We start from the raw sequence: 24,677 nt of genomic DNA, 5'->3' as shown, positions 1-24,677 counted from the left end.
AAATTAAAAATGAGAGTTCCACGGCAAAAGGTATTCTTTTGGAGCTGAGTTTTGGTTTTAATTCATTCATACAAAGTTTCCACACAGGTCAAAAAGCTGCTGTTCCAATTCTTTTGTATTTCTGTGTCATAATTTTTTTCTGTTGAATGGAATTTCATGTTCAGCTTGTTTGATGCTGTGTCTTTTAGAGCATAATCTACCACAAATAAGTTTTGTTTGGTTTCCATTAAAAATGCATACTATATTTTTTATGAAGGCATCGCCTTTGTGTTGTTATTTTTTTTTATAGAAGCTAAAGGAAATGTTACACAGTATTGAAGTTGTGATATGTAACTAGCAGTAGAAACAGCATTATGTTTTCTAACATGGAAATAGTGAATAACAGTGAGATCCTAAAGTCACAGCAAGTCATGCCATCTCCAGGTAGACGTCAAAAAAGCTACTAGAGCAGGAAGTGAACCAAGCAGGGAGAGGCTCAGTAATGGAAATTCACGCTATTTACTGGTACTTGGTGTTAATTAACTATAATAAAAGACTACAACTTTAGTAAATAACATTTCAGTCTTGTAGTTTTTGAAGCTCTCTTGTTGGTTTATATTCTGTAGGCATATTATGAGTCTACACCAAAGTTTATTTTGGCAGTTTGATGGTAATAACTAAATAAATATTAATCTGCTGTTGTCCTTTTCATTCATTTTTCAATGATTGGGCTCTGATCTGACCCTTGGATCTGACTCGGCAGCTTTTTACAACTCATGGAACACTGAAAATTCTCAAGCTCCTCTCCTACCCATAATACATTATTCCCCTACCATACCTCAGATCTTGTTTTCCGCCTTCGCATATGGACACAGTTGTAGTTAGCTCTCAAGCTTTGTTGTAGTTGTAAGCAAAAAAGCAGATTTTATACATTTTCCTTTTATTTTCATTCTATAACAGCCCTCTCTTAACTTTTCTACACTTTTTAGTGTAAGTTTTTATTACCATTGTTGCTATTTTCTTGCCTTTATTTCTTTTCATACCCTAGCAGTAGTTTCTGTTACCATCATTGGTAATTCTCCCCCTTAATGTTTCCTTATTTTCAAAAAAAAAAAAAAAAATTTCCCTTTCTCTTAGTGTGTAGCTTTTTGGATATACATTATCAGAATGGCTGAAAAACCATCAAGTTTTACAAAATCCAAGGCCTGTGGGCGCAAGATACCGTTATCAGATGCACATGATTCGTGCATCTGCTGTTTAGGCCCATCTCATTTGAATGTGTCTTGTGATATATGTAAGACCTTTAATCCACGGGCCTTGGTAGATCAGAAAAATAAACTTATTATGAAAGGTTTACTTCCTTCCACTTCTTCTCAGACAGTACCTGTCATTCAAACCCCCAAGAAAATGGAGAAAAAGAGGCAAAGAAGCATCCTTCAGACCCTTCCAAATCTTCTGCTCCAAGCTGGGCTACTGGTGTAGAACCACCTCAAAAATTACATAAGCTATCAAATCCAACTTCATTGGATCCAAAGGTGAAACACTTGGATCCTACAGCTTCTGATGCCAAATCCACATCATCGGATCCAACCCACTCATGACCCCTTCATAAGTACTACTCCACCAATTTTGTCTCCTTCTACAATCTGACCTTTGGTTTCGGAGCAGTTGGAACTGAGAATCCCAGATTTATCCATATCAGTTCCAAACTTCATTGTATCTTCTACTCCAGTACAATCTCTGAGTGGACTGGATCCAAGCATATCAGAGCCAGATGACTCTCAGAGCTGTAGCATCGGTGCCAGATCGGTGGTGTTGGAGTCAACTCCCAAGATTGTCTGAGCCATCTCCGCCCCTCGGAGCTTCGGCCCTCGACAGTTTGACTCTGACCCCTGCTTCAAGCTGTTTGCCTTCAGGTCAGAAGGAGTTGATTCGGAAGCATGTCTTCTCATAGTCATTGGCTTTTTCCTGCCTGGGGCATTCTGCCTTCAAGGTAGTGAAGAGAGTTTTCTCTGCTCCAAGAGAAAGAACGCTTGTACCTTTCTCAGCTTCCACTTCCCAGACCCACTTGTCTTTACATCAAGAGCATCAGCATCCTACTGCACAAGAACAGCCAGCTCAAAGTCTCCAGAATACCCCTCAGGGTATATTAATTTCTTCTAATACTTCTCTGGAACACCCTGTCAAAAAAGTCCCTAGGCACATCGACTCTCCTCAAGAGTCTGTCACTGAAGATACTGATTTTGATGAGGGGAAGGGTCCCCAAGATCACCACTTGATGATGTCTCCTTTGGTGACATCCTAGAGATCCTAAAACAAAGAGGTAATTGGTGTACTGACAGCCCTTCTCAAAAGGAATCGGTATTCCTGGAAACCTTTGGGTCTGGCCCATCTACCTCCTGGGTGACTCCGCCCACTGAAGAGCTCATTGATTTGATCTCTCAGCGGACATGGAAGAGGAATCTGGTTCTCTTGAGCTGATCCCAAATAGACTGGACATGATTCTGGCACCACCCAAGGATAGGGAATTTTGGAGTAAGGGAGTACCTGTGGATGCTATGGTTGCTTGTACTAGCGACCACAAAGAAGGACCTTGCAGAACAAAGTTTGTCTATTCATTCTCCTAACAGGGAGATGGACAGATTTGGGAAGCATGTGTATGATTCAGCAGCCTTTGCACTTCTATCACTGCACTATTTGGCACACTTTACTATACTTCAAAGGGACTTGATTAACGAACTCACCAAATCCATCTCAGGGACCACTACTTCTGAGGTAGAAAGTTCTATTACCTCACAGTTGGCTACCCTGCAGTCCATTTCAAATTTGTCCATAAGGCTCATTTCACATGTTGCTGAAGGTACCTCAAGGGTGGCAGGTTCAGGCACTTTCATTAGGAGGCATGCTGGATGCGCCTGTGTGATTTCACAGAGCCGTTCAAGTCTTCCTTCATCAATGCTCCTTTTGATGGAAGTTCATTATTAGGAACCAAGGTTAAAGACACACTATCCAGTTGTGAACAGGAAGAGAAAATCCTCTCTGCTGTGGGCATACATTTTTTTGACCTCTCAAAGGATCTTTTCCAGAAATCATTGAGTTGGTCAAAACATGTGGTTCAGAAATTCCCAGGGTCCCTTCCAAGATCCATGTGGAGGTAGTTCCTTCAGAGGCAGATGGAGAAGTCCAATGGAAGACACTGTTCACATGGCAGAGGTGGCCCGCAGAACTGAGGATCTAGAGATACATTCTCGACAGATCCTACCAGCACTCATAAAAGGAGATCTGACAGTCTACCTCTGGAGGCAGTTGGAGTCTTTTATCCGTGCACCAGAGCATGGCAACAAATTTAAAAAGATTAGGAAAGCAGCAGCACTAGACACAAAAAAGCTGCTAGAGAAAATAGTCACCCAAGAGGTTCCCCCAGACCAGAAAGACTCCAGGACTTACTCAATATTCTTTTTAGTGCCAAAGAAAATAGGACTGTTGACCAATTTTGGGTCTCAGCAGTCTGAACAAGTCAGTTCAACACACAAAGTTCCAAATGGTCATGGTTCAGTCCATTCTGCCATTTCTGCAGCAGTACAATTGGATGTACTCAACAGATCTTCAGAATGAACAGACAATCCACAAGATACTTATGCTTCTAGATGGAAGCCAGTCCTTACAGTTCAGAGCTCTGCCCTTTGGTCTCACCACAGCCCCCAGGGTGTTCACCACATGCATGGCAGTGGTAGCAGCTAAACTGAAACTGCAATGATTCTGCGTGTTTCTTTATTTGGATGACTGGCTCATAACCACTCCAACCAGGCATCAATTGATCAAAGCACGAGATCATTAACTCCAGTCAAGCCCTTAACTAGGAATTACTATCAGTCACAACAAATCTCAACTAACACCAGCTCAGATACTGCAGTTCATAGGGGCTTTGTTCAACATGTCTTCCTTTTCAGCCTCTCTTCCTCTTACAAGGGTTCAAATGATACGATTCCAGGTCAAAAAGATTATTCAAAATTCTTCTCTCTCAACCTGAATGATCCTTCAAGCATTGGGGTCCATGTCTCTTGTGATAGTTCTGGTTCCATTAGCAAGATATAACATGAGAATCTTTGAGTGGACATTAGCAACTCAGTGGTCTATTCTCAACCTGTCTTTATCCACCAAGATCAAGATAACTCAAGCATGCAAAAATTACCTCCTTTAGTGGATTTACTCCGATCAAGTTCTTCAACGTCGCCCTTTCACTCTCTCTTCCTCAGTTTGAGACCATAGTGGCCACGAACACTTCCCAAATCAGGTAGGGGGCACTTCTTGGGAAAGAAAGTCCGAGGCACATGGTCTCCCAAAGAGGCCAATACGCATATAAATGTCCTAGAAATGAGAGTTGTACTCCTAGTATTGCAGGCCTTTCAAGACACTCTCACTTCTGGGACCATTGCAATTCAGATAGACAATATGCCAGTGTCTGGTACATCAACAAGCAAGGAGGAATAAAATCTTACCCCCTTTGTTGAGAAACTTTGAAAGTTTGACAATGGGTGATCTCATCCAATCGATTTCTGATAGCAATGCACATCCCGGGGAAATCCAGCGTGATAGCAGACAAGCTCAGCAGGTCCATTCTAATGCCTCATGAGTGGTCCCTCAACTTGAAAGTGGTGGAAAAGATTTTCTGTCAATGGGGCCAGACTTGCTCCAGTCTTTTTGTATCTCCCATCAACAACAATTGCAACAGGTTATTTGCCCTGATCCCCCAATGGTGGAGTCAACAAGAGATGCTCTTCTCCACAACTGGCCTCCCAGTCTCCTCTACACCATTCCCTCAGTATCTCTAATCCCCAGATTTCTTCAGAAAGCATCAGAATTGAGGAGCACAGTCATCCTCATTGCCCTTTATTGGCCTTGTCAGATTTGGTTTCCCTTTCTTGGGCCTCATCTCCTTCGTCAACCTTGGATTCTGGATCCAACTCCAGACCTCCTGTCTCACTCAACAGACTCCATACATGCAGACATTCTAGGCCTAAAGTTAACTGCATGGTTTCTCCAGTTCTTCTGATAGATAGATAGTCCAGGCACTCCTCTTCTGTCCATCACATTCTTTTATCATTCCATAAAGCTTGCACTAGAAAACTTTACAAAAGCAAATGGAAAAAGTTTGTTTTTTGGTTACAGTAAAAAGATATTAACCCCTTTTCTGCACAAATTCTAAAAGTTCTGAAGCTCTTGGCTACAATTTTTAGAGGGAGCTAGTTCCTCAACTGTTAAGGTACAACTAGCTGACATTTCTAATTTTCACATCGAAATCAATAATTCATCTTTAGCTTCTTCTAGACTTTGTAAGGCTTTTATAAGAGCTACCTTTCTTCTCAGAACTACTTTTAAAGATCCCACTCCCCAGTGGGATTTGGGTTTAGTGTTACGATCCTCGACCCAATCTCCTTTTGAACCATTGGCCAAGTGTGAACTAAAATTTTTAATCTGGAAAAAGTGTCTTTTTAGTGGCCATTACCTCTGCTAGAAGAGTCATAGAACTTCAAGCCCTATCTTCTAAGCCTTCTTATCTGATTTTTTATAAGGATAGGGTATCCTTAAGAACCAACCCATCCTTTCCTCCTAAGGTGTTGTCAGAATTCAATATCAATCAAACTATCAGCCTCCCAGTCTTCCTTCCAAATTTCTCAAACAAAGGAGCGTACATGTTGCACCTGTTAGATGTCCATAGACAGTTATGTTTTTATCTTCATAGGACAGAAGCTTTCAGGAAATCAGATAAATTATTTGTCTCCTTTTTGGACTCAGAATTGGGCAAAACAGTTACCAAACTGACCTTAGCCAAAGGGTTAATGGATTGTATTTCATTTACAGCAAATTGGGTTTGTCTTTGCCAAAACCTCTAAAAGCTCATTCCACAAGGTCTATGGCAACTTCTTCAGTATTTCTATCCAGATCTTCCTTGGATGATATTTGTGCAGCTGCAGCTTGGGCTAGCTCTCACACCTTTATTGCTCATTGCAAATTAGATCTAGTCTCTAGGGGGACAGCAGCCTTCAGCACAGCGGTGCTAAGGAACATCCTTAAAGTCCTCATGTGATTGAGGCAGTTGAAGACTCTGTCCCAGTGGTTGAGGAGTGAATGAAAAATGACAATATCAGATAAATAATTTATGTAATTACCATAATGTACCATCTGCCCTAAAAAGCTTGTAAACCCAGATACTGGTAAAAAAAAAAAAAAAAAAAAAAACTTTATTTTTTTATGTTTTTGACTATGTACCTCAGTGACTGTCTACTGTACTGTCTAAAACTGTTAACTTCTAACCTATTATGTATTAAAATCAATTGTATGTTCTATATTTCATTCTCTCATATACTGCATTCTATTATACTATGGAGCTTTTCTCCCCGGGCCTCCGCTGAAAATGGACCTGTGTTCAGTCTGACTTTCCCGGTAAACAAATGTAAATAAATAAAATAATTAAATCTGTGTTATCCATTTTCATTCTGTCTTAACTTTCCTCCTTCCAACCCCTTACAAATTTAACTTCTGGATGGATCAAAAGATGCTAAAGGAACCAATGTCTGTTTGTTCGAGTTTCCAGGTACTGGTATAGATAAATTTCCTTTATTCACTAAAGTCAGCAAACAAGATCTGAGGTATGATAGGAGACTAATGCATTATGGGTAGGAAAGAAGCTTGAGAGCTTTCAGTATTCCACGAGCTGAAAAAGTGGCTGAGCCAGATCCGAGGGACGGATCCAAACCCAATCGCTGAGGAAGAACGAAAATGAACAACACAGATGGAACATTATGGTAAGTACATAATTTCTTTTTTACCAAAGAGGAATTTTCACTCTATACATTGAATTACTCTTCACACAATACACACACACACACACACACACACACACACACACACACACACACACACACACACACACACACACACACATTCAATATAGACTGCTTTGGTTAACACCACACCTCCCTTGATCAGCTCTGCTACTTTCGTTATTAAGTTGTGCCATGTGGTTTACTGATTCCTTTCTATTCCAGGTATATTTATCTGCAAATAATGTAAAATCCAGGTTTTCCTTCTGGTAGAAAAGTATGAACTTTTCTATATTTGCTATTTAACTCAGGTACATTTCTCACTGGTTCCTTCTTCAGTGTTAATTTTTTCACCTCATCTGTTGATTGATTGCACTTTCTGTTGACCTGTAATTTTATCCTAAAGTTTGGAGGTAGGTACATACTTTTGTATGCCCTTCACCTTAACTAGTAGTCTGTTAGCTGCATTACTTAACTGTAATTCAGCAAAGTGATATTCTGGTGAGCTGCTACAAATCCATGGACACTGGTGTAGTAGAACAAGCATGTGTATCTAAAAGCAGTGCTTTAGAACTTGGTGTGGCTTTCATGGTTCTAGTAATCACTTGGCCACAAGTTGTCAAAAAAAGCTTTAATTTAATTTAATTTTACTGTGATTTTTTTTTATATTACCATCTAGTGGTATAATAAACTGAGAAAAGGTTTGCAATTTAGTTCAGTCTTCTAGACATTGAAAAGTATGCATTAATAATGGCATTGGTATGAAGACTTTATCATGCCACGGTGTCCTCTATCCTCTCAGAATTTCAGCTGTAGGTACAACCACATTACTGCAATCTTTATGACAGGAACAAGTACAGCAGTATCATCAAAAAGGAAGATCGGGGTCACTGGATTGGTATTAACATGCAGGCAGTACATCGTTTAACTCTTTCCTTGCTACGCATCTTAGAATGTTATGCTCTAACTTCAATTGACTGCACTTGAGCTTTTTTTACAGAATAAAGTTATATTCTAGCAGTTCAAACAAATGTTCATATGTCTAGAATCATAAGTGTTACTAACAAATTGTAAAGTGCAGAGTGCACAAATTCTTATTTACATTGATAGACTTAATTTAATTAAAAATAGGAATGTAATTCACAAGAAACATAAGAAATATTATCTCTGTAACATTTTTATAAACAATTTACAGTATCTCAGTAATCAATCAAACTACATATACAGTGTCTGAAGTATTTTTCATCCAGCTGTGAGCTTTCTTATAAGGCTAAAAAACTCTGACTAAATTATGACGTGAAAAATTAGTGTATGAACAACACTTAATAGCTCTTTAGTTACACTAGTCAAATGTCAGATCGCAATGTAATTGTGCAGCCTGTCATGAAATCTGTAAGTTGAAAGATCTCAGTAGTTTGTGTGTAACATGGTTTTGCAATTATTAATGTAAAAAAATATATGATATTAGATGCCTGGAATGTCACTAGGCAGATCACTGAGAAACGTCTGGCGGGGTTAATGAGTTCCAAACTACTATTTGACATCTACAGCCATACTCTTCAGATAAATAACTTTGGAACTTCAAACTGTCATTTAAATTTTGTATAACTGAGTAGACTAATGACAATACTCGTGGTATAATTTGTATGCAAACAAAGCATTCATTATGGAAACATTTACAAATCACAGCTTGACATCTTGTTTTTCAGACAAATAACTTGGCTGTCAGATTGAAATTTCATTGATAATGTTGCATAACTGAGTACAGTGGCCCGATTTGCAGTGCTTTGATGTTTATACTAACAATGGGAGAGCAGTAATTATTGGACTGACCATTCTTTAAATTCTTTCATGAATGGAATATATGGTCTTCCAGAGCTAAAGGGTCATATGCTGTTACATACATATACATATGAATATATCATTGTCAGCATACGATGAATGATGGGGTGACAACATTGTTGTTACCTGTTTTTTTAAAAAGCAATGTAGAATGAACGTGTGTTGCTTGGTTCTCTCCATTACAAGAATCACATTCCATCCATTGTTTGCAAAAAATCTGCAAATGGGCAGAAATGCAACCCACAGCTAAAGTATTTTGCATAGTGATTCAAGAACTATATTTAAAATGCAAACACATAACATTTTAAAAAATGAATTTACAATCATTATGCAATATTTTGTTTCATAATAGCTTCATAATAAAGGTCTCTTAAAATATTTTGAAGTACAGTTCTGTAGCTGAAAGCATTCTTTTGAATCACTGACTTTAGGTGAACTAAATCATTCACACAAGGGTTTCTAAACAGTTAGTTGGACTTCTGTCACCAGTCTGTCCTGCTTCTGTGTGTGACGGGTTGGGGTTTTTGCCATAATGGTTAAGGTGTTTACCTGACAGACATACGCTACAAAGACTGATTCTCACCTTTAAAATGGAAGTTAGCTAGGCTTAAAATGGCCCACAAGGGCAGCTGGCCTAGTACTTATCTATGACACAAAACTGTTTCATGTTTGTTGTACATATCTGCTATTGGTTGTTATTTCAGATAGTGTTTCTACTGATGCTGTTTGCCTCATAGCCCAATCTATTATAAATTGTCTATTTTGGTTGATATTCAGAATGCCACATTATGCTTCTTCCCTTTAAACTGTTAATTGTTTATTATCCTCTTGCTGATAAGGCTAAAGTGAATGCTACATTTATATATGGGGATTATGGAACCCAGTATATTTGGTCAAAAAATGTCAGCATACCATGCTGGCATTACTGCTGCTGTACCAACAAGAGCCTATGGACAGTAGGTATGGAGTCTTTTCTTAAGAGATTTTTCCTTTCAACTAGGACTCAAATACAAGACCTCCAGTATAATGTGCTGGTGCCACTGCTGCTGGACCAACAAGAGCTTGAGGACAGTAGGCATTGAGTTTTCCACTAAGATTTTTGTTTTCCTTTCAGCTAGGAACCCCCCCATCATGGTGATTAAGGTCAATTTGCAAACACACAGACAGACACACACGCGCACACACACACACACACACACACACACACACACACACACTGTTTAGGCACTTTTAAAATCATAAAAGTGAAAGGAAAATACTAGCTATCATGTGGAATAAAGGAAAACTCAATACCTACTGTCTAGATACTGTTGTTGGTCCAGAGGCAATGACAACTGTATTGTATACTGGAGGTCTTTTGTTTGAGTCCCAAATGACAACTAATATTTTCCTTTCACTTCCTGGATTTTATCAGTTACTGGAAATGTGCATAATACATAGTATATTTGTTTATGCTGTATCTGTGTATTAGTTAAATAGTCAGTCAGTTAGTTTGGTAACTGGAAGAAGTCCATTTTCAGTACAGGTTCAAAGAAAAAAAGTCCTAACAGTTACAGTATCTACTCAGAGATACTTGTATATCTGTTGCTGTTATAGTGTTGGCATGGTATGCAAAGTAGATATAGCATATCCAGGTTAAACACATAGTGTCCTGGGTCTACTGCATAATGTCGACTCACAGTTTGTCGACTGTCAAAACGGCGAGATGAAAATGCCATAATTTTGCAAGCACAAACTCCCGGAACATCGTATATCCTCTCCGGGAAAGTAACCACTTGGCCACAAATGATAAAATCGCAAATGGTAGCAAATTACACCCACCAAAGTGGGGGGGGCTTCACCCCCCCACAGCCCCCCATACCACCCTACTTAAATATACCTACTCTGAGATTGTACTACAACGGAGAAAGGGCATAGTTCACAATGCTGGCCAAGTGATTACTTTCCCAGAGAGGATATACGATGTTGGGAGTTTGTGCTTGTAAAATTACAGCATTTTCGTCTCATTGTTTTAATAATCGATGAACTGTGGGTCGACGTTATGAAGGGGACCCAGTGTCCTACAGTTATGACTACAGAAAAATAGAAATACATAAACTGTATAGTTAAACATAAGATAAATTATTTCATTAATCTGATTTAGAGTAATGTAAATAATTTGTAAGGAATCAATAAACAAACTCAGCAAACAGAATTAAAAAATGAAGGCAGTAATAAATAAATTGGTAAGTACAGGACGAGACTGACAAAAGTTGTTTGATGGTGGTGACAAACCATTCCCTAAACTTGAGATGCACTTGTAGTAAACAGTCACCAGATCTTGAAAATGTAATTAACATTATAATGGATAATCAGAGTCTGCAGTAATCTATTCTAGAATAAAATATGAACTAAAGAAGGGCATTTTGGTAACAGTAGAAGTTTGTGAGAAGTTTTATAGAAGTCATGTGATGACGGGGAGGTTATTTAACTTCTTATTGTTGTTGTTATTTAACGAAAGAAGCATAGAGAGTGTGATAGATTCTATGCTGGCATTGTAAATTAAGTTCTTCCTTGTATGTACATAAATTGCCATTCATTTGGTTTATTTTTGTGTGTCATTTTACCTGTACAAACATCAATCCTGGACAATCTTCAATTCACACCTAGATGCTGGTATTTATAATTCGCTTATAATGTATTCGGTATTTTTTATCTCTGAGTTTTTTACTGCCAATCATTAGCGGACCGGAGTTCCGCTGTGGCAACCCCTAACCGGGAAAAGACAAAAGAAGAAGAACAACATCGTCATTTGCTCTGTCTAATTTAGCCACATTGTCTGCTATCCTTGAGATGGATTATTCCTGTAGCAAATTTAGGAGAATAAAAAAGTCTGTCTTGCCTCTAATAATCCAGGTAAAGACTGGCCATGACTTGGCTTTTAGTACAGGGTCCTTATTACTTTGTTTCCTTCTTTGACCTAATGTATTCCCCTGCTTTTGTTCAGGACTTAGTACTATAGATGATCCCAGCATACTTTTGCCCCAACTTGAGCAAGTGCTCTGTGACAGAAATCTTCCATCTCTGTAACCATTAGTCCAGATTTCTGATTTTGGTTTTATATGTTTTAGATGTATTAGTGTGCGAGTACTCTGTTATATCCATTGGTATGCTTCCTCTGTGTGTATTTTAAATGTGGGAAACAAATGCATGAAGAAAATTGCAGTACACTGTTTTGAAGAAGGGAATATATTGCATACTGAATCTGTTGTTTGTTTTTAGTTGAATATTAGTATGTGCCTCACTAAAAAGAAAAAGTTATTACTTCATTCATCCTTTCCTATTCTTCACAGGAACGAGACAAGGCAGAACATATAAACAAGCAGCTGCGAACAGAGATGTCTGATTACAGAGTACCCAGTGTGATGGAATATGTCAATAGTAAGGCAGATCATACAGATTTTCAGAAGAATGTTAAGGCTTGGGAAAGGAAAGTGGAGATTGCAGAGGTTAGTGGTAAAATTAGATCTGTCAACCGACAGCTACAGAATCTTTCTAGTTTAATGTTTCTATATGGGTCACCCAAGAGAGGTTTCAAATATTTTCCATCATTTGATAAATCTATGTAACAGTCATTACGGGAACCACATTCCATAATGGAAATGGAAATATCATAGTAGCATTTCTTCAATCTCAGTGGCATTTGGATGGAAATAATCTATTTTTTTCTCTTTGATCCCCTTTATGCCAATTCAGAAGGTATAAATGTTCACTTCTCATTTTAAATCTGTATGATGAAAACAAGCTGTTTTAATTTTTTCTTTGAACACTGTTGTAGCACTACAGCTGACCTAAAAGTGATTACCTTTTCAGATTTTTAATCTGAATAACAGCCTTGAGAAATGGTTATGTCAAGTCATAAGAAGATGATTGTTACTTCACACTGACTAAAGAATGGAATGAAATCAGTGGAATAAGGTTGCTTGTGTTCTAAGAGCAGATTTTCAGATGTCTTAAGTTCTGACAGGTTTAGAAGAAGTCAAGGAGTGACCAAGGTCTGGAGAGTATCCAGACTGGGAACACAAGATTTATATCTTTATTAACTTTAAATGACTGACTTCAGTGTGCACTTAAGTGCTTTGTTGCTGAGTGTAAAGCAACTGGGTTAAAAAATCAGTGCCTCCAAATCACAGATGACACATGTCTCCCAAAAAAGGAGTGAACTGCTCTTTCCATGTGAGGGCAGTTAACTCCAGTGGTAGAATTTAAATACCCTGGGGTCTTGTTCCTAAGCAAGGGTAGAAGGGATCAAGAGAATGGCCTGTAGTTTGGTGTAATGTCTGCAGTATTACAGGAATTGTGTGGATTGTGGTAGATGAAGTGAAAGCTAATCCATGGGAGAAAGATTTCCATTTACCAATTATTCTTTGTCCTCATCCTCATCTTTGATCATGAGCTTTCAGTAGTGACTGAAAGGAAGAGGTCATGCATGCAGTTATTATATGTTTGGACTTTAGTCTTCTGGCTAAATCTTTTCATCAGGCAGATATCCCTGAGGGTGTATGTAGATGTAATCTTACTGTATAACCATTAGATGGTAGCTTGATTATAAAAGGGAATGCACCTTCCTAAGTTCTGTTTTGCTGGATAATCTGTGGTGCTTCATTGATCAATTGGCAGGTTCCTGGATCGCATTTGTCATACCAGTAATATAGAGGATTATGATTGGTTCACTGATCATAATGACCATATAATGTGTTAGAGACATAGATGCAAAGAAATTCACCTCGAGAGCGAATCTTGACATTCATGTTGAGAACTCATAATTCTTCGTTATGATTAGAGATCCAGTCATAATTCTTTGTAGTGCATGGAGATTTATGCTCTCAATGTATTACTAGTTAGTCAAATTTTAGATAAAAAAAAATGCTGTGTGTTGTTCTGGCTTTGAAAGCTGGTAAAGCAGTGGGGGAGTGGTTGACATCCTTATGCATTCCCTGTCTAAAGAAAGCAGTTTAATTCAAAATGATTTTATACTTTAGCAGACAGCAGGCAGAAGCAGGAGCTGAAACAAAGCCATTTCATGCTTTATTGCTGCTATTTACTGGTAAGCGCTGTCTTCTTTTAATGCAGGTCAAATGATTGATGTAATGGGATCCTATCTCGCCTACATTCATAACTGACTCGGCCACTATATAGTAGAACGAAGTCTCTAATTGGCTGGGCTACCCCTTATCCCAGAATGCACCACGCCTGCTTCCCCAGATCTCGTTTGCCGCTTTTCAAGCTAGACGTGGTCTCGACTTGGCTGGAGCTAAGTAGTGTTTTGGTTACTTTTTGGTCTTTTGACCTAGGGGTTTCTTCACAAATTTAACAAACAGCTGTTTTAACAGCTTTACGTGTGTGTGTAAACTTTTTTTGGTGTGATTGGTATTTTCTCTATTTACCGGGCAAGGCCCGTTTAAGTTAGAGGGCCCTTGCCCTTATTTGTGTGTGGGTGCTGAATTTGTGTTACTGTACGTTTCTGTTTATCGGGCTAAGCCCGTTTAAATTAGAGGGCTTTTGCCCGTTTTGTGTGCTGTATCTCGGGCCAGTCCCGTTTGAGTCAAAGGGCTCGTGCCCTACTTAAGGTTGTTTTTCGTTGTAGTAAAACAGTGGTGTGATAGGATGTTGAAAGAGCAGAAGTCTGGTTTTAAAAAGTGCACCAAGTGTAATTACAAAATGTCCATTACCGATAGCCATGCTGTTTGTGTATATTGTTTAGGACCGAAACATTTGCAGGAAACATGTAGTGTTTGTCATGCTTTTTCCTCTAGGGTCCTTCAAGAATGTAAAAATAAATTGATCCTTAAGGGCCTTATTAAGCCCTCCTTTGAGGAAGCTTTGGCTTCTCCTTCCTGTCCAGCTTCTAAAAAGAAAAGGTCGTCGGCTCCGACCAGTCCGTCGGAACTGACTTCCAAGAAGCATAGGTCGACCTCTTCTTCCTCGGCTCCAATGGCTTTAGAGCCTCGGGTGGAAGGGTCTGCCTTGATACCTCTTTCCTCGGCTCTATTGGTGTCAGAGCCGCAGGTTGGGGGATCGAGAGGCGAATCACCTGCTTCGGCTCCTTTGGTCTCGGAGCCGTTGGAGGTGTGCAGCTTAGACTCTCCTCCCTCAGCCCCGAAGTCCCCTTCGGCACCGATGCTTGTTCATACGGTTCTGGATCCGGTGCCGATGGTGTTGGAGCTGTTTCGGAGCCGGTCCCCTGGTCTATCGGAGCCGAGAGAGAAGTCGTCTCGGCCCCCATCTATTTCCTCTAAATCCTCCAGGTTGTCGGACTCAGATTTGGACAGAGTTATCCAGAGGCTTTTCCAGTCCCCGGTTTTTGCAAAAATGGTCTCGGCTCCAGCCCACTCGGCTCCGGAGACGGCCCCCATTTCGACGCACCCTATTCCTCCTCCAACCTCCTTGGAACCGTTGGAGTCGGTGATGGTAGAGTGGAGCAGAGTCGTCCAGTCGGAACCGAGACTCCCTTGGAGCCTCTCGGTTCCGACCATCTTTCCTACCCTGTCCTCGGCGTCAGGGTTCGGTACCGGGACTTCCTCGGTCGGGGCCGAGGGGAACACTTTGGAACTGGTAGCTTTGGTGCCTAGTCTCCCTTTTGGAGCATCGGCCGCAGGGATTCCCGGTACTGTCGTGGTCTCTCAGCCGGCATCCTCCGTAGAGTCTGGAGGTCCTGCTTTTGAGGCCATGAGGAGTGCGCTGGCCATGTCCTTGCCGGCTCAGCAAGTCTATACCTCACCGTCCCTAGACTTGGGAACTGGTGCTTCTGGTGTGCTTCATTCCTACGACAGCGGGGCCCCAGGGCCTGAGGATACCCCCTTGGGGGGTTCCCTTCTCCCGGGAGGTCCTTCTGAATCCGCTTCAGATGAACCTCCAAGGAAAAAATTGTGCAAGAGGAAGCACATTGACTCCCAGGATGAGTCTATCACATCAGATACTGACCTCGATGATGCGGAGGGGTCCCCAAAATCGTCCTCGGATGACGTCTCATTCTCAGATATCCTCGAGATCCTGAGACAGAGAGGCAATTGGCAGTCCAAAACCCCTTCCGCAGAGGAGTCAGTCTTCCTCAAGGCTTTTGGGGCCCAGCCCTCTGCCTCCTGGGTGTCTCCACCCTTCGATGAATTGCTAGATTTAGTTTCTCGAAGGATGTGGGAACGCCCTGATTCTGTGGAACCGGTGCCCACCAGGCCTAACAAGTTCCTCACAGCCCCTCCTCAAAAGGAATTTTTGACCAAAGGAGTTGCAGTAAATGCGATGGTGGTGGCATCTGCCACTCAGCAGGACGTGGCAGAGGCTTCAACGTCTATTCACCCTCCTAATAAGGATTCCAGGAGCATGGATAGGTATGGGAAGCGTACCCTTTCTTCAGCAGCCTTTACCCTGCGGTCGCTGAATTATCTTTGTCATTTTACCAGGCTCCAAAGGGACCTCCTCAAAGAGTTAGGTGAGTCTCTTACGGGTAATCTTCCTGAGGCGTTAGCCCAAACTGTTGGCACCCAGATGACTACCCTATCTTCGATAGTCAACTCGTCATGAGGCTCATCTCATACGCGGCCGAAGGTGCGAGTAGAGCAGTGGGAACAGGCGTGGCTCTTAGAAGACACGCCTGGTTACGCTTGTGTTCCTTTGCGGAGGCCTTTAAGTCTTCCTTCACCGACGCCCCCTTTGATGGGTCCTCCCTGTTTGGACCCAAGGTGAAGGACACACTGACTCGATGCGAGCAGGAGGGCAAGACCTTGACTGCCGTGGGGTCCCATTTTTCCGCTCCCTCTAGACCTTACCCCAAGGCCCAGAGAGGAGGGAAAATGTGGTTCAGAAAATCTCAAAGGTCTTTCCCTACTCCACCGAGTGATCCCCCCTCTAGAGGCAGGGGGGGGATTCAGGAAGATGCTGCCCCAGAGGCGGCAGAGGCCCCCGTAACTCTGGAGACCGCGATTCCTTTCGTGGTCCATCCTACGCTCACCGTCCCTGAGACGTGGCCCGACTGCGCATCTCCAGAGCCAGTCGGGGGTCGCTTTGCGGAACACCCACAGGCTTGGGAATCTATCACCAAGGATCAGTGGGTGCTCCGAACCATAACCGGAGGCAATCTCATCCCTTTCATCAAGCCCCCTCTTCCTATCAGGAAAATCCCGGATGTGCCACCCAGTCAACGGGATCAAGCAGCGGTCGAGGTCTCAAAGCTGCTAAGAAAAGGAGTCATCCAGCCTGTCCCCGCCGACCAGATCGGATCAGGAACTTACTCAAGACTATTTTTGGTGCCAAAAAAAGACAGGGGACTTAAGGCCCATTTTGGACCTCAGATCATTGAATCACTTTGTAAAAAAATCCAAATTCCGAACGGTCACCCTTCAGTCCATTCTCCCATTATTGGAGAAGGATGTCTGGATGTGCTCCATAGATCTCAAGGACGCTTACTATCACATCCTGATAAGTCAAGAGTCCAGGAGTCACTTACGCTTCTGCCTGGGAACCAGTCATTTCCAGTTCCGAGCACTGCCCTTTGGTCTCACCACAGCCCCCAGGGTGTTCACCAAGTGTCTGGCAGTAGTGACAGCTCACTTGAGAAGTCTAGGATTCCAAGTGTTTCCCTATCTAGATGACTGGCTCCTTACTGCCACCTCCAAGCATCTATTAGTTCGGGAGCTTATGACCACAGTCAGTTTGGGTCATTCACTAGGAATCACGTTCAATTGGGGAAAATCTGCGCTGCAGCCGTCTCAGCGTATTACCTTTATAGGCGCAGAGTTAGACACAAGAAGAATGCGGGCATTCTTGCCGGTAGAAAGGATTCAGGTCCTGCAGTCTCAGGTTCAAACCTTGTTACCCAGATCGCGTGTTCAGGCCAGACTGATTCTGCAGTTATTGGGCACGATGGCCTCGACTATTCTCCTAGTCCCCTTAGCCAGGCTGCACATGCGGGTGCTGCAATGGCTACTGTCGGTTCAATGGTCTTTTCAGGATCTCCCCTTGAACCATTTGGTCCAGATTACGGAAATTTGCCGTCGGGGACCTACGTTGGTGGCTGCTTCGGTCCAACCTGGATCAGGGGCGACCCTTTGCCCTTCAGCCTCCCGTTGCCACGGTGACCACGGACGCCTCCCAGATAGGGTGGGGGGGGCATTATCTGGACAGGTCTGTCCAAGGTATGTGGCAGGCTCACGAAACACACTTACATATCAATATCCTGGAAATGAGAGCGGTGCTACTCGTGTTGCAAGCACTTCATCATGCTCTTCCCCGGGGTACTATTGCGATCCTATCCGACAACATGTCGGTAGTCTGGTACATAAGCAAGCAAGGCGGAACCAGGTCCTACCCTCTTTGCCGAGAGGCCATGAGAGTGTGGCATTGGGTGATTTCTACCCAGCGTTTCCTAGTGGCAACGCACATTCCGGAAATCAATGTGATTGCAGACAGGCTGAGCAGGACTCTCCTGTTGCCCCACGAGTGGTCCCTCAACGACAGGGTGGCTGCAAACATTTTCGCCAAGTGGGGCCTCCCTTGTTGCGACTTGTTCGCCAGCCCTCACAATGTGAAATGCAGGGAGTTCTTCACTCTGACTCCCTCTCAGGGGCAGATTCCCAGGGACGCTCTAGCTCACAGTTGGCCCCCCGGTCTACTTTACACCTTCCCTCTGGTTCCCCTTCTCCCGAAGGTGATACAGAAGGTGATTTATCTACGAAGCGACATGATTTTGATCGCTCCACACTGGCCTCATCAGGTTTGGTTCCCCTTCCTTCTGAGGTATGCGGTGGAGGGCCCATGGTTTCTGGACCTGGTGCCCGACCTGTTAACTCATCAGTTGGGACAGTCTCATCCATCCCTCAGGTCCTTGAGGTTGGCCGCCTGGTTACTCCACTTCCAACCTTAGTCAGAGATAGCTCTCTTTCTCCAGACGTCATCCACATTTTGTCCTCTTCTCACAAACCTTCCACTATTAAACTGTATTCCAGCAAGTGGAAGAAGTTTGCTCTTTGGGCCCAGCAACGAGGTATAGATCCCCTTACCGCCCCTGTACCTCAGGTTTTAGAATTCCTGGCTTTTTTGTTTTATTTGGGCTCTTCAGTTTCCACAATTAAAGTCCAACTGGCGGCTATCTCTAATTTTCATGTCTCCTTTGAGCCTTCCTTAATGGCAAACAGGCTTTGCAAATCTTTCCTTAAAGGAGCGTGGCTCCTTCGGCCCCCAATAGCCCATCCTGTGCCCCCTTGGGATCTGAATATGGTTCTAGCTTCTTTAACTGCCCGTCCCTTTGAACCAGCAGCTACTTGTGATATAAAATTTCTATCTTGGAAAACCACCTTTTTGGTGGCAATAACCTCTGCCAAGCAGGTCTCAGAGCTTCAGGCTCTCTGTTCTAATCCTCCTTATTTGACTTTTCACAAAGACAGAGTGTCTCTCAAGTTAAATCCCTCTTTCTTGCCCAAGGTAGCATCCCCCTTATGCATTCAACAATCCTTGGAGCTCCCTGTGTTTTTTCCCAAATTCTCCAATAGCGCAGAATATGTTTTCCATCAGTTGGATGTTCACAGACAACTGCGTTTTTATTTAAGTAGGACCAATCAGACACGAAAGTCAGATCAGCTGTTTGTGTCCTTTGCGGAAAATAGTTTGGGTCTACCGGTGGCTAAAACCACCATAGCCAAATGGATTAAAGATTGCATCTCCTTCATTTATTCACAGTCCGGCAAAAGAGCTACCATTCCCAGTCAAGGCTCATTCAACCAGGGCAATGGCTACTTCTGTAGCATTCCACTCCAAATTATCGATAGATGATATCTGTGTGGCCGCTACCTGGACTTCTCCGCACACCTTTAATTCTCATTACAAGATAGATGTGGCTTCTCGAGGTAGAGCTTCCTTTGGTTCCACAGTTCTCAGGAGTGTTTTCCAATGAGCCACCCAGGATTTAGGTGCTAGGGATGCTGTCCCATCAGTTATGAATGTAGGCGAGATAGGATCCCATTACATCTTTTAGTTATGTACTTACCATAACTTCGGATGTATGGGAACCATCTCGCCTACATTCATACGTACCCGCCCTCCTTCCCCCTTCCCATTGGATTTAGAGGAAATATTGCTACTTACTGACTTTTTCTCTTGAAGGACTTTAGTTTGTTACAGTTGTTGGTATGTTTCTGTGCCTGGGTGTAGGTATAAAAAGCGAACAAACAAGATCTGGGGAAGCAGGCGTGGTGCATTCTGGGATAAGGGGTAGCCCAGTCAATTAGAGACTTCGTTCTACTATATAGTGGCCGAGTCGGAGCCGATGGATCGGCTCCAAACCCATCAGTTATGAATGTAGGCGAGATGGATCCCATACATCCGAAGTTATGGTAAGTACATAACTAAAAGTTAAGCACCACTCTAAGCGTGGTTAATGTCAGGTCTTGAGCTATAGGAGCGCTGAAACAGGATATTAAGTAGCTGATTTTTAGTATAATCGGGGCACTCCATGCACTACAAGTGTCCTACTGTCTTGTATATCTTTAACAAAGCCAGCAACCAAGTGACCAGAGCTGCATATATTGCTGTTTTGTATATCTTCAAAAAATAGTTTTTATTTACATTTGAGGATTTTCAAAAAGTGACTAAGTGCTCCTACAGCCACCAGATTCCTTGAAAGCACTTCATCCTTAGCAGTATATTTAGCTTAGGAAATAACTTTATATAGAAAGTTGCAAAGATTAGACCAAAACATGAACTTTGATCTTCATATAAATCAAACCATCAAAGTCCACAAAAATGGTAGCCTGTACAGGAACAAACGATGTTATGTGATCCTATCTCGCCTACATTCTGACTGATGGGTTCGGAGCCGATCCCTCGGCTCCGACTCGGCACGCTTATGCCAAAGAGCGAAGTCTCTTATTGGCTGAGCTTACTATATCCCAGGATGCACCACTACCAGTCCCCCAGATCTCGTTTGCCGCTTCCCTGCGAAGACGTGGTCTCGAGCTGGCTGGGCTGAGTAGTTTTTATTAACTAACTTTTCTGTCAGTTTTTTGCTGTTTTTTGGTCACAAAAGCTGTTTTAACGGCTATCGCTCTTTTGTGTACGTTTGGATTGTGAAAACTGTTGTGTGTGATTGGGTTGAGTTTGTTTTCGGCCCCCCTCCATCCAGGGCCTTCCCGGACTGTCAACCTTTTAAAACTTTACAGGGTCTCAAGTAAATCTATAGTTGTTTAGAGTTCCCTGTCATTTACAGGAAGTGTTTGCGTTAAGCTATAACTGTAAGCTTAGGTTTATCATCAGTAAATCTATAGTTGTTTACTTTCCTGTCAAAGTTACTAGAATTGTTTAACATCATGTCTCAAACCCCTAGGCCTTCGGGCTTTAAAAAATGTTCGAAATGTGGTTTCAAAATGTCTATCACAGACGATCATTCGCTCTGTGTATATTGTCTAGGGGCAAAGCACTTGCAGGAGTCATGCAGCGTATGTCACGCTTTTTCCTCAAGGGTCCTCCAGGAGAGGAAAAATAAATTGATTCTTAAGGGTTAATTAAACCTTCCTTTGAAGAAGCCTTGGCATCCTCTCCTGCTCCGGCCAAAAAGAAAAGGGCTTCGGTTCCGACCAGTCCGTCGGATCCGACTGCCAAGAGACTTAGGCAGGCCTCTCCTTGGCTCCAAAGACTTCGAGCCGAGGTCGAACAGTCTGCCTCGATGCCACCAGTATCGACTCCTCTGGCTTCGAGCCGATGGCTGGGGCATCGAGGCGGGTCACCTTCGCCGGCTCCGCTGCTCGGAGCCGACAAGGGTCGTCCGCTCAGACACTTCCTCCTCGGCGCCGAAGTCTACCTCGGCACCGATGGTATCTGGGGTGAGTATTCCTCGGCGCCGATACTCATCGAGTCGCCTTGGAGCCGGTCCCCTAGCCCTTTGGGGCCGATGGAGAGGCCTTCTCGAACCCGTTCTGTTTCCTCTCGGTCTTCGAGAATGTCAGATTCTGATATAGACAGGGTGCTCCAAAGACTGTTCCAGTCCCCAGTCTTCCAAAAATTTGTTTCGGTTCCGACCCAGTTGGCTTCGGAGCCGATGACCTTGGCCCACCCCATTGCCATTCCTCCTCCGACTGCTTCGGCTCCGTCGGAGCAGGTGCTGTTGGAGCCGGTGGAGATCTCAGGGTCGGCTCCGACCCTTACTCCAACCCGGGCCTTCGGGTCCGAGTTTGGTACGCGGACTTCTTCGGCTGGACCCGGGGGTGATGTTTCGGGACCTATGCTTTCGGTTCCGAGCCTCCCCCTCGGTGCTTCGGCTGCGGGACTTCCGTCGGCTATCACGGCTCCGGAGACCGGACACTCCCAGGATTCTGGGGGTCCGGCTTTCAGGGCCATGAGGAGTGCCTTGGCCAAGTCCTCTTCGGCCATCTCTCCGGCTTTACCGGCACCTTCCCTGGGCGTGGAGACTGGGTCTTTGGCAGTTCCCCTGTCCGTAGCCAGCGGAGCCCCGAGGCCTGAGGTTACCCCCAGTGGGGGTTCCCCTCCTCCTGAGGGTTCTTCGGAGTTGTCTTCAGAGGAACCCCAAGGAAGAGATCGTGCAAGAGGAAGCACGTGGACTCCCCGAGTCTATTACATCGGACACTGATATGGATGATGCAGAGGGGTCCCCGAAGTCGTCCTCGGATGATGTCTCATTTGCAGACATCTTAGAGATTATCAAACAACAAGGCGGCTGGATATCCAAACCCCCCTCTGCGGACGAGTCAGTGCTCCTCAAGGCCTTTGGAGCTCAGCCCTCCGCCTCCTGGGTGTCTCCGCCCTTCGACGAGCTTCTGGATTTAGTTTGTCGAAGGGCGTGGGAACATCCAGATACCGTGGAACCAGTCCCTTCTCGTCCAAATAAATTTTTGTCTGCTCCCCCCGAGAAGGAGTTCCTTACTAAAGGCGTGGCTGTAGATGCCATGGTGGTGGCATCTGCTACACAACAGGACGTGGCAGAGGCTTCAACGTCCGTCCATCCTCCTAATAAGGAGTCTAGGAGTATGGACAGGTACGGGAAGCGCACCCTGACTTCAGCGGCCTTTACCTTAAGGTCTCTGAATTATTTGGCACATTTTACCAGACTTCAGAGGGATCTGGTCAAGGAGTTGTCAGATTCCCTCTCGGGTAACCTACCTGAGCAGCTAGCCCAGTCGGTTAGCTCTCAGTTGGCTATCCTTACGTCAATTTCTAACTCGTCCATGAGGCTCATTTCCTATGCGGCCGAAGGGGCGGGTAGAGCGGCTGGCACAGGCGTGGCTCTACGTAGACAAGCCTGGCTCCGCTTGTGTCAGTTTGCGGAGGCCTTCAAGTCTTCCTTCGCCGACGCTCCCTTTGATGGGTCCTCATTGTTTGGACCCAAGGTGAAAGACACCCTTACCGCTGTGAGCAAGAGGGAAAAACTTTATCTGCCGTAGGTGCCGTTATTCCACTCCCTTTCGGCCTTACCCCAAGGCTAAAGGAGGGGAAAATGTGGTTCCAAATCTCGCAAGTTTTTCTCCCAACAGCAGGAAGATTCCCGTCCAGAGGCAGAGGACGGGAAATTTTTCAGGGAGACGCCGTCCCAGAGGCGGCAGAGGGCCCGCAATTCTGGAGACCGCGAGTCCTTTCGTGGCTCTTCAGCCTCCCACACGTCATGAGGGATTGCCCGGCTGTGCTGCTCGAGCCAGTCGGGTGTCGTTGCCAAGCACCTAAAAGCCTGGGAGTCAATCACTCAGGACAGATGGGTGCCGGATCATTGCCGGAGGTTACACCATCCCATTCACATACTCACCCCACCGTCCAAGAGAATCCCGGACCCACCACCCAGTCAAAGGGAAATAGCAGCCGCAGAAGCTTTAAAGCTGCTAGAAAAAGGAGTCATCCAACCGGTCCCCACAGACCAGATCGGATCAGGAAATTACTCCAGGTTCTTTTTAGTGCCAAAAAAGACAGGGGACCTGAGGCCAATATTGGATCTCAGCAGACTGAACCAATCCATCACGAAATCCAAATTCCGAATGGTCACGTTACAATCCATTCTCCCATTATTGGAGAAGGATGTTTGGATGTGCTCCATAGACCTCAAGGACGCCTATTATCACATACCGATACATCAGGCGTCCAGAAGGTATCTGCGCTTCAGCCTGGGAGTCAGTCATTACCAATTTTGCGCTCTGCCCTTTGGTCTCACCACAGCCACCAGGGTGTTCACCAAGTGTTTGGCAGTAGTGACGGCTCACCTGAGAAGTCTTGGATTCCAAGTGTTTCCCTATCTCGACGACTGGCTCCTGACTGCCACCACCAGGCATCTACTAATGGACAACCTCAAAGCCACCATCTCCTGGGTGTTTCCTGGGGATTACATTCAATTGGTCAAAGTCTGTCTTGCTGCCCTCTCAACGCATAAAGTTTATAGGAGCAGAGATAGACTCAAGATTGATGCGTCTTTCTTCCTGCCGAAAGGATCTGAACTTTACAGGGCCAAGTTCAAGCTCTGATCTCGAGATCCAAAGCCCCAGCCAGGATGGTTCTACAGGTTTTAGGCTCAATGTCTGCCACGGTTCTTTTAGTTCCTCTAGCAAGATTACACATGAGGATTCTTCAGTGGCTCTTGTCAACTCAATGGTCCTTTCAGGATCTTCCCCTCAATCATCACATCATGATTACGGAAATATGCAAAAGGGACCTTCGCTGGTGGCTTCAGACATCCAACTTGGATCAAGGAAAACCCTTTGTTCTCCCCCCTCCAGTGGTTACCCTGATGACAGATGCCTCCCAGATAGGGTGGGGGGGGGCATTGTCTGGGCAGGCTAGTTCAGGGCTCCTGGCTTCCAGACGAAGCTCTTCTCCACATCAACGTGTTGGAGATGAGGGCTGTACTTCTATCCCTACAGGCCTTACACAAGTTTCTTCCTCAGGGCATCATCGCCATCCACACAGACAACATGTCGGTGGTCTGGTATCTGAACAAACAAGGAGGGACCAGATCGTACCCCCTTTGCAGAGAGGCCATGAGAGTGTGGGAATGGGCTGTAGCTACCAACC

General features: G+C 44.0%; 1 protein-coding gene across 1 annotated transcript in view; it reads left to right on the top strand.

Annotated features, from left to right (window-relative positions):
* CCDC113 (coiled-coil domain containing 113) overlaps positions 1–24,677 on the top strand; it is a 293,612-nt gene that overhangs the window by 234,253 nt on the left and 34,682 nt on the right. Inside the window, exon 8 of the mRNA XM_044062236.1 lies at positions 11,978–12,133. Within this exon, the coding sequence (XP_043918171.1) occupies positions 11,978–12,133 (156 nt within the window). The remainder of the gene's footprint in view (positions 1–11,977; positions 12,134–24,677) is intronic.

Source organism: Protopterus annectens, chromosome 1.part0 (genome assembly GCF_019279795.1).
Source record: "Protopterus annectens isolate FY-2018-M chromosome 1.part0, PAN1.0, whole genome shotgun sequence".
In the NCBI taxonomy this organism is placed as follows: domain Eukaryota; kingdom Metazoa; phylum Chordata; order Ceratodontiformes; family Protopteridae; genus Protopterus; species Protopterus annectens.
The sequence above is the reverse complement of the archived record's forward strand: the minus strand, read 5'-3'. Positions and strand labels throughout refer to the sequence as shown.